The sequence below is a fragment of the Talpa occidentalis genome, unplaced genomic scaffold, assembly GCF_014898055.3.
Source record: "Talpa occidentalis isolate TD23 unplaced genomic scaffold, MPIMG_talOcc4v2.1 talOcc4.16, whole genome shotgun sequence".
Classification (NCBI taxonomy): domain Eukaryota; kingdom Metazoa; phylum Chordata; class Mammalia; order Eulipotyphla; family Talpidae; genus Talpa; species Talpa occidentalis.
The window spans coordinates 79,191,097-79,200,434 of NW_023601653.1; the positions used below are offsets into that span (position 1 = coordinate 79,191,097).

At 51.1% G+C, this 9,338-nt stretch overlaps 2 protein-coding genes across 3 annotated transcripts; both read left to right on the forward strand.

The window, feature by feature from the left end:
* The first annotated feature begins 205 nt into the window (after positions 1–205).
* PFDN5 (prefoldin subunit 5) lies at positions 206–3,228 on the forward strand. The gene is made up of 6 exons (XM_037515372.2): positions 206–307; positions 524–626; positions 934–965; positions 1,867–1,941; positions 2,049–2,154; positions 3,045–3,228. The coding sequence occupies exons 1-6, from the start codon at positions 236–238 to the stop codon at positions 3,119–3,121; spliced, it is 465 nt and encodes a 154-aa protein (XP_037371269.1). The 5' UTR covers positions 206–235; the 3' UTR covers positions 3,122–3,228.
* A 228-nt stretch (positions 3,229–3,456) lies between these two features.
* On the forward strand, positions 3,457–9,218 carry MYG1 (MYG1 exonuclease). Of its 2 annotated transcripts, none has more exons than XM_037514840.2 (7): positions 3,457–3,710; positions 3,905–4,017; positions 6,656–6,815; positions 8,221–8,373; positions 8,487–8,609; positions 8,699–8,880; positions 9,014–9,218. In XM_037514840.2, exons 1-7 carry the CDS (start codon positions 3,495–3,497, stop codon positions 9,195–9,197), a joined length of 1,131 nt encoding a protein of 376 aa, XP_037370737.1. In that variant the 5' UTR covers positions 3,457–3,494; the 3' UTR covers positions 9,198–9,218. The 2 variants fall into 2 exon arrangements, with proteins under 2 accessions (XP_037370737.1, XP_037370739.1); XM_037514842.2 differs by having other exon boundaries at positions 3,622–3,729.
* The last annotated feature ends 120 nt before the right edge of the window (positions 9,219–9,338 follow it).

The following is a 9,338-nucleotide window of genomic DNA, read 5'->3' on the forward strand; positions in this document are numbered from 1 at the left end:
AGGGCAGGCGTCTTGTCTGCTACAACTTCACTACTGGGGGCTTGCGATGTTTTGTGAAAAGGCGCCCCTGCCCCTCAACATTTGAGGCCTGTGCAAGAGCTTCCGGCCTCTCCGTCCCTACTGGGCCGGAGGGTCATAGAAACGTCCGGCGCAGCGAGGCCGCCTGGCGCAGCCATAGAGATGTGCAGAGGGCGGCTAGAGCGTCACTTCCGCGTCGGTAGTCCTCCTTCCCAACATGGCGCAGTCAGTTAACATCACCGAGCTGAATCTGCCGCAGCTAGAAATGCTCAAGAACCAGCTGGACCAGGTGGGGACGGGCCCCAGAGACATCCTTTTCCTGCCACACATCTCCGCATCTCATGCCCGCGGGTACTCTCTCGCCCCGCATTCCTCCCCACTTTGGGAGGCTTCCCTTTCCAGGAGAAACACTTCACCCCAGGGCCCGCCCCCTCTTCGGTAGTGCTCGCCCCTAGTCCTCCGCCCCCTCCAGCCCCGGTGTTGACCCTGTTTCCGTCCCCTGTAGGAAGTGGAGTTCTTATCCACGTCCATTGCCCAGCTCAAGGTGGTCCAGACCAAGTATGTGGAAGCCAAGGACTGTCTGAACGTGCTGAACAAGACCAACGAGGGTATGGGGTGGACGCGTCGAGGCCATCGGGGGGCTGTGCCGCCTGGCTTCTCCTCTCGTCCTGTCTCTCCAATTTCCGTACTAGAGGGGAGAAGACTGTCCATACCTATTGTATGCCGCTTCTTGAGCCCTTTGCATGTTGCCTATCTAGAATTGAAAAGTACAGGACATTCCTCCGCTCCTGTCCCCCCTGTTTCGGTTCTTTTCATACTGTCTCCGGGCTCTGTGCCCTATTGGAACACCCGTTAACACCTTCATTTTGGAGCTGCCAGCCTTCCTCCAGATGTTTGTCTTAATTGCTTTCACAGGGAAAGAATTACTCGTCCCTTTGACAAGTTCTGTATCCTTTCCACAGGAACTGCCTTTTCTTCCTCATGCCCCCCCCCAAAAAAAAATAAAGAGGGGACAAGAGTAGTTTTGATAACCCCAGCGTGCCTCTATGGAAGAATCTTATTATACATAGATTTTCTGTCTTAATCTGGAGCCAATCTCCAGCTAATGTCTTGTGAGTACCAGGGAGTATGTAGAATTGAGGTATGATTGTTTTCCTTTGCTATTTGAGGATATTGATATAGAGATAAAACTAGTGGTTTACATTATTACTAATAACAGAAGGGGGGTGGCTCTATTAATCCTCAACTTTAATTTAACTGTAACACTTTCTCCTAAACTGTTGTTTTGCCTTTATAACAGTGGCTCTCTTTATAACAGTGGAGTGTCTACCTACTGAGTGTTTTACTTAATGAGCCAGTTATGACAATAAGACAACTGTGTAACCTGGGAACTGGCAGGCTAAAAGGGAAACACAGGAATGGCAGTGTAGGGATTACTTAAATAATGGATATTAAATTCATCAGGAATTAGCTAGTTCATGCTTGAGGGTGTTGAGGGAAAGCAAGACTGATTCTGATTTTTTGCTTTTATTACTCAACAGCAGTAGGAAAGTATCTTTGTATCTAGTCTTTCTAAAGAGGGGCTAATGGGAAGAATGATAAGAACTGTTTGGAAGATGGCAGGTGGGCTAAGAGTAGGAGAATGTTTAAACAGATGTTAGTTTCTCCATAAGGAACCAACTTCTCTATCACACCACCTTCGAAGATTATTGGTGTAGTTTTCGGGGCCCCAGATTATTCAGTCCGTTTCTTTTTAGAAAAGGAATGTCCTAGGATGCCAAGCAGGCTGGCTGACAGGGAGTCATGGCTCATGCTGGGCTAGTTTTTTCCTTAATCCTTGATTCTCAGATGTATGTTCCTGGGAAGCTACATGATGTGGAACATGTACTCATCGATGTGGGAACTGGCTACTATGTAGAGAAGGTGAGTGGGGGGAACACAGGGATGTCTCCCTGAGCAGGAAAAGGGAGCTGAAGGGAACATCTACAGTGCAACATGGGGTCTCTTAGCCCTTCATTCACCTCTTGCAGACAGCTGAGGATGCCAAGGAGTTCTTCAAGAGGAAGATAGACTTCCTCACCAAGCAAATGGAGAAAATCCAGCCAGCTTTACAGGAGAAGCATGCCATGAAACAGGGTAAGCTTGGCCTGAGGTATCTCCTGAGCCCTTCTACCTCTATGTTAAACAACATGGAATGCAGAGTGAACAATGGCAGTATTCCCTTAATTGAATTAAAATTCCTTTCCTTCCCTTCTAATGCAAAGCAAGCTTCTTCCTTTATGAAACTCCGTGAAGCCACTTTACATAAGTTCAACAATGATTGCTTACTGTGCTGATCTAGTGGCCAACACTAAGTTTTTATCTTAACTAGAAGTAGAGTCCCATTGATGGCAAAGATCATCACTGCTGGGAGTGACAGTATCCGCTTAGTTGGATTAAGGCTATGTTCTGATGTATAATTCTCTAGGCTGTGCATTGTATTCCCACTATTTGTAGATTCCTGGGTTGGGGGCTTGAGGAATTTAGAAGAAATGTCTCTCTTGTGCAATTTCCATTTAATGGGGATGGGATGGGAAGAAAATACATGAAAATGAACTAGTACTAGCAGTGGCAACTGTGGCTGCACACTGGGATCACCCAGGTAGTTTACAGACAGCCTGGGCGGCACCATGAGAACTAAACCAACCAGGGAGGTGGCTGAATTCCAGGGTGGTCAGTGTTTTTAAAAAAGTTCCCAGCTGATTCTGTTCCATATTCAGGATAGAGAGCCACTGTTATAAAGGCAAAACTCTTTTCCACATTATAATTTTCTAGTGTTATCTGACTCATTTAATACCATATTCATTTTTATATCCTGTGGTTATATTGACATAGACTCTAAATTTGTATTCGTTTTTGTCCCTCAGAGAAGATTCCTGTGTTAAAAGTTTAACAAACTATAGTTGGTTGTCTGCCCTGTCACTTTTCTGTAACTCTACATTCTCCTCCTTAGTCCTGACCAGGGCCTAATTCTTTTATTCCCACAGCTGTCATGGAGATGATGAGCCAGAAGATTCAGCAGCTCACAGCGTTGGGGGCAAATCAAGCTACTGCTAAGGCCTGAAACTTGTTTTCAGAAATGGGGCCTGGGACTTTTGGGAGTGAATTCCTAGAGTTGGGGAAGAAATGGTGCTTATGTTTCATGCTAATAAATGTGTCAGCTGGGCAGAATGTGGTCTTTTCTTGCATTTAGCAAGGGACTCTGCTGGGACGGGTGGGGCTGGGTCGAGATGGCGCGCCGCTCCCCGGATCCTGGCCTGCAGAGCTGATGCTGTGCTCACACCGAGGGTTTCACCCGCGGGATCCTTCTACCAACCGCGCTGGGCGGCGTGCTCTTGGGCGGGGCCTGTTGCCCAGGGAACGGCCGCGCGGCGGAAGTGGGGCTGCGTAGGCGCTTCTTCTTCCGGGTCGTGCCCCGGCCTTCGGGAAGAAGCCGCATGGGTCAGCGCCTCCTGCGCGGCTTCCTTCCGCTGCTGCTGCCGCCGCCGCCCCCCCAGCCCGGGCACCGCATGCACAGCACGGGGTCCGTCCTGCCCCCCAAGCGGCCCCGCAGCGACCTTATGGCCCCGCGCCGAATAGGCACGCACAGCGGCACCTTCCACTGCGATGAGGCGCTGGCGTGCGCCCTGCTGCGCCTCCTGCCCGAGTTCCGGGTGCGGAAACTGCCCCGAGGTCGGCCTGTGTCTCCGGGGTGGGCCGCGGCCGCCTCACTGGGCCCCTCCAGCGGTTGCGGTGGCCCAAGCACCCTCCTGCCCGCCGGCTCCCCTGGAAACCCAACAACACCACCCCTCCCCGCCACACGCGCACACCTTCTCTGGCAGCCCCCTTAAACCTGTGTCCACCGCAGGATGCAGAGATTGTGCGGACGCGGGACCCCGAAAAACTGGCGGCTTGTGACATCGTGGTAGATGTGGGTGGCGAGTATGATCCTCAGAGACACCGATATGATCATCACCAGAGGTGAGTTCAGGTAGCATTTCTTCAACTTTCTTGACTTAGCGTTCCTCAGGGCCCCCGTTCAGCCAGCCACTGACGTCATCGTCAGCAAAAGGAACGGCCTCATCCTTGAAATCAAAATCTTGAGTCCCTTTAAAACTATAGGCTTCTGGGCCTCCCTGGAGGAGCAAGGGGTTAAGACGCAACCTATGAAGCTGTCCGCAGCCTCGGCAGCACGAGTTCATTCCTTAACCAGGGAGATACCCACATGGCACAGCAGACCTCGCCTGTCTCGCCTGCTGCTCCCCTCGGCAGTGTGTTTCAGTCAGTCTGCCAGTTCTGCTCCCCGCTCTGTCTCTGGTGAATCCTCTCGCCTCCCACGCATCTCTGGCCTGCACCCCAACCTTTGTATGCATAAATAAATAAATCTAAAAACCAAAAACTGTAGGCTTCCATCCTTCCTTCCCAGCATCCATCTACCTGACCTTGGACCTCCCTTTGCCCTGGCATCTGCCCAGGCCTCTCATGGTTGCCAGTCCTCACACCCCTCCTAACTCACTCCTGCTTTGGCTCAGTCAGGCATTTCTCCCACCAGCACTGTCATTAGTCATCCCGACTCATACCCCAACTGGAATTAATCCATTCACGTGCCTTTAGATTGCTGGCGGGTTGGTCACTGCCCAGATGTGTGTGGTCTCCTACTTCATTCACTCTTCCATTGGGAGATCTTTCTTTTACCAGCGTGTCCCCTCACCCACAATACTATCCCATTCTTTTCCCCCTCTCCTCAAGCCCCTACTTCATCAAACCCCTCTGCAAATAACCTTGTTGCTGACTTTCTTTTTTTGTTTGTTTGTTTAAAGATTTATTTATTTATTTATACAAGCACTGGGTACAGTCAAGGCAGGAGGGTGAGAGAATTCACCAGAGCCAGAGCGGGGAGCAGAGCAGGCAGAGGGACCGAAGTACACTGCTGAGGGGAGCAGCGGGCGGCAGGAGAGGTCTGCACGCCATGTGGGACCCTCCTCTGGTGGCCTGGGAGCAGCCGGGGATCAAACCAGCACTGCAGAGGCTGCGGGCAGCTTCGCAACCCAGCGCTCAACCGCTGCGCCACCGGGGAGGCCCCCTTGCTGCTGACTTTCAAAGGAAATTTCCCACATCCTCAACTCCTTCCTTCCAATCTGTCAGTTTCTCTCTGGGATTTCACATCACAATTCTCCTGCCAGTGTTTCTACTTAGGAGTGTATAAAATACGAAACCTCCCCTCACTTCACTACTGTTTAAAGGGTCACAATGACGTTCTGTTTTAGGTGTCTTTTAAGTATTTCTCCCTCTCTCCATCTTCTGACTTTCTCTTTTTGCTTAAGTATACATTTTATTTTCTTTTTTTAAGGATTTATTTTTATTTATTTATGCATATAAGAGCTGGGGTACAGGCCAGAGGTAAAGGGGGTGAGAGGATTCACCAGAGACAGAGTGGGAAGCAGAACAGGCAAATCTACTGAAATCCACTGCTGAGGGGAGCAGACAGGAGAGGTCTGCTGAGCCATGTCAGTCAGCTCCCTAGCCAGGGATCGAACTTGGGCCACAACAGTGATAGCTTGATAGGACCACCAGCAAGACCCCCTACATATTATTTTCATAAATGGTGTCAAGATTCCTCTCCCCCACCCTCTCCCGGAAATAAGCCACAGTCTGAAGTTTATGTTCATCATATCCTTGTTCTTGTATATAGTATAGTCTGTACCTGTTTCCATCAATAATTCATTTAGTTTTGCTGCCTTTTGAACCTTTTCTTGGGAGTGGAGGTTGTTATTATTAGTCTTTATACCCTGTGAATATTTTGCATATTTTTTGTTCAGTAATAAGTCATCAAAACAAAAATGACTCCCTAGGAGATTCTGATGGACTGGTTTTCAAAGTGACAGCTGTAGTTTTTTCTTTACCTATCCTGTCATACCTTTTCCTAGTCTCTGTGCCACTGTGTTCAAATTCCTCCTCTCCTCATCCTGCCTCTGATTCATTTCCTTGCATCTGTGCTGGCTAGCACGATGCTCTTTCTAGTATGCACTTGTCTACTTAATTCTCTGTGGCTCCCCATTACCTACAGGGAAATCCCAAACTCCCAAGTATTATATGGCCTGCCTACCCTTCTAGCTTTATCTTCTACCTCACTCATCACACCTTTCCTGGAGTCCCGTGAAGAGGCCCATCTCTTAGCCGTTGAACGTGTTGTTCCCTCCACCCGGAGTGCCTTTTGTCCTTCAGCCTTTAGTGAAAAACCACTCGTTCATCTCAGGAGTGACTGAAGGCTGTCTTCCTCTGAAGCCTTTCTTTTTCCCTTCCCATTTTTCCTTCTTTCCTTGTTATAACTAGAGCATTTGCCTTGTTGTTTTGTGTTTGTCTGCCTCCAGCAGATGAACTGGAAGCCAGGGACAGAATCTCGTGGTTTTTTTAGTTTTTTGTTTGTTTTTTTTATCCCTGATGTCTAAAGCACAAAGCCTGGTATGTAATAAGCACTAAGTAACCACCATTAATGGAGACTCTAAGCAAAGGCCCATGTTATGGACCTCCTGTAACATCCCAGCTTCCTCACTGCCCTGGCCTGCGGGTTAATGGGGCTGAGTCCTCCGCCTCAGCTCCGCCTCCCTGTGCTCCTTAGGTCTTTCACAGAGACCATGAGCTCCCTGTACCCCGGGAAGCCGTGGCAGACCAAGCTGAGCAGTGCGGGACTCATCTATCTGCACTTCGGGCACAAGCTGCTGGCCCAGTTGCTGGGCACTAGTGAAGAGGACAGCATAGTGGGCACCCTCTATGACAAGGTGGGGACCCACACGTGCATCTCCACCAGGCCAGCCAGTGTGGGACTCTTGCAGCACCCGGACTGGCTTCCTGACCCGTAGCCGGCCCCCGCCCTCCCTGCCAGGCTCATCGCCCAGCATGAGAATGTCTCTTTCTCTCCTGGGGTGGACACGAGAACAAGATGTACTACTTGGGGAAGGGCTTTGAAAACCTTATAAAGTGGTGTTTCCCAGTCTTTTTCTTGGCCAGACACATCAAAAATGATGAGTCAACAGCTTGGTAATCATGACTGGTTAGAATCATGACTCCCTGGGGCACACAAGGTGGGGGGGGTGGGGCAGGGCCAGGAAGCACTTGATTGTGAAAGTATCTTCAGGTTCCACCAGCACCCCCTGTGAGCAGCTCAGTAGCTTCCCACTGTTAGGGAAGCAATAGGGCTGGTGGCCCCGGTGTGCATGGCCCCAGTGATTCTAAGGCGCCCTTCTTGGCCCTACTCTTGGAGGGTCATGAGTCAAAACTCAGATCCAGTTGTTATTTTGGGGGTGTAAACTGTTGAGTTCAGTTCTCTGCCTGTGTTTGGCTCCCCATCACACAAAGCTGGTATGATCCTAAAAGGGAGAGCAACATAGCTGAATTGAAATTTTTGGAACAGCAAGGTTTTCAACTGCTTTCTACAGCTGAGGGGTTCCTAACCAACTGACTGAATGAAACCCAAGTTCTAACTGGGCATCAGGATAGAGTCCGGACGTTGGGCTGGGGGGTCTCTCTGGGCCTGAGAGTAGCACTTGGGCTGCACTTTAGCGATATGTTGGTGTGTGGGCTAGCTTGTCAGGCAGTATTGCATTAAGCACTGGTAACCCACATTGTTTTTGCCCCAAACTCTTGAGGTCTTGTCCTACTGTATCCTGAGTGTCAGGAGGTGCAGCAGCTGTTGCAGAGGCACATCATGGGCTTCTCCGGGATCACATCCCAGTACCACCCCACCCCGCACCCCCCCTTTGTATTGGCCAGACCCTCCTGTACCTTGGTAACTAGCCCACTGAATAGCCAGCCTGGCCCAACTGGAGGTGGACACTCCCTCAGCCATGGAGAACCAGTTCCAGCCCTTCATGAAACTTGAGGCCTTCCTTGATCCGAAGCCAGCATTCCCCGCTCCATACACGGGCCTAGGTGGGGCTTTGTGCAGCCGTAGAGCAAGCACCGGACTAGGAATCAGTTCATTCAAATCCCAGCCCCAGCACTATTGGCTCTCTGACCTTGAGCCACAGAACCTGGCCATCCCTTTTCCTCATCTAGTTAATGTTGAGAGAGCCTCACAGAACTATTGTGGAGATTAAATGAAAGTGTGATAAACATACTTTAAAACCTTTAACACTTGATGTAAATGGAGGGCCCTCAAGAGCATTTCCCGTGCTGCTGCCTTAGATGTACGAGAACTTCGTGGAGGAAGTGGATGCAGTGGACAATGGGATCTCCCAGTGGGAAGTGGGCGAGCCTCGCTATGCACTGACCACCACCCTGAGTGCCCGGGTTGCTCGGCTTAATCCCACCTGGAATCAGCCCAACCAAGATACTGAGGTAAGGAGGACTCCGGGCCAGGCGGCTGGCGCGTAGAACCTCCAGAGAGGAAGGGGGCAGTTGTGTCCTGCCCCACACCCCCAGCCAACCAGCACCATGGTTCTGATTCCCAGGCCAAGTTCAAGTGTGCGATGGATCTGGTTCAGGAGGAGTTTCTGCAGAGAATCGAATTCTACCAACACAGCTGGCTGCCAGCGCGGGCCTTGGTGGAAGAGGCCCTGGCCCAGCGATTCCAGGTGCAGGCCTAGAATGAGGTACTGCTGCTGCTGGTCACTGGGTTCCTCCTCCTGCACATAACCTTCTAACTGTGCCCCTTTCCTTTTAGGTAGACTCAAGTGGGGAGATAGTGGAACTGGCAAAAGGTGGATGTCCCTGGAAGGAGCACCTCTACCACCTGGAGTCTGAGCTGTCACCCCCGGTCACCATTGCCTTTGTTATCTACACCGACCAGGAGGGGCAGTGGCGAGTGCAGTGTGTGCCCAAGGAGCCCCACTCGTTCCAGAGCCGGTGAGCCCCAGGGAGAGCGCCCTGTAGACCTCTCGGCCTCTCAGAAGCGGCCACTAACTTGGGCCTTTGCTGTACTCCCTTAGGTCCTCAGGCCTCCATTTGCTTCCACCAACTTCTCTCTGCTCACTTGCAGGCTGCCCCTGCCGGAGCCGTGGCGCGGTCTTCGGGATGAAGCCCTGGACCAGGTCAGTGGGATTCCTGGCTGCATCTTTGTCCATGCCAGCGGCTTTATTGGTGGGCACCACACCCGAGAGGGTGCCTTAAGCATGGCCCGTGCCACCTTGGCTCAACGCCCAGGCCTTCCACAGATCTCCTAAGTCAATAAAATTTCTCTCTCATTCTGACCAAGTCCTTGCCCCATTGTCCTGCACCGTTCTGGGAACTTGCTGAACTTGAGGGAGTGAAACATCTGTGATGTTCCAGAGCCTCTGCTAGGCACCTCCCTCAGCACTACCTAG

Excerpts from the sequence above, each read along its gene's own strand:
- PFDN5 (XM_037515372.2), top strand. The coding sequence starts at position 236 with ATGGCGCAGTCAGTTAACATCACCGAGCTGAATCTGCCGCAGCTAGAA. Across the intron at positions 308-523 it reads TCAAGAACCAGCTGGACCAG|GAAGTGGAGTTCTTATCCAC; the intron begins GTGGGGACGGGC and ends CGTCCCCTGTAG. Across the intron at positions 966-1,866 it reads TCGTCCCTTTGACAAGTTCT|ATGTATGTTCCTGGGAAGCT; the intron begins GTATCCTTTCCA and ends CTTGATTCTCAG.
- MYG1 (XM_037514840.2), top strand. The coding sequence starts at position 3,495 with ATGGGTCAGCGCCTCCTGCGCGGCTTCCTTCCGCTGCTGCTGCCGCCG. Across the intron at positions 6,816-8,220 it reads TGGGCACCCTCTATGACAAG|ATGTACGAGAACTTCGTGGA; the intron begins GTGGGGACCCAC and ends CTGCTGCCTTAG. Across the intron at positions 8,610-8,698 it reads CCCTGGCCCAGCGATTCCAG|GTAGACTCAAGTGGGGAGAT; the intron begins GTGCAGGCCTAG and ends CTTTCCTTTTAG.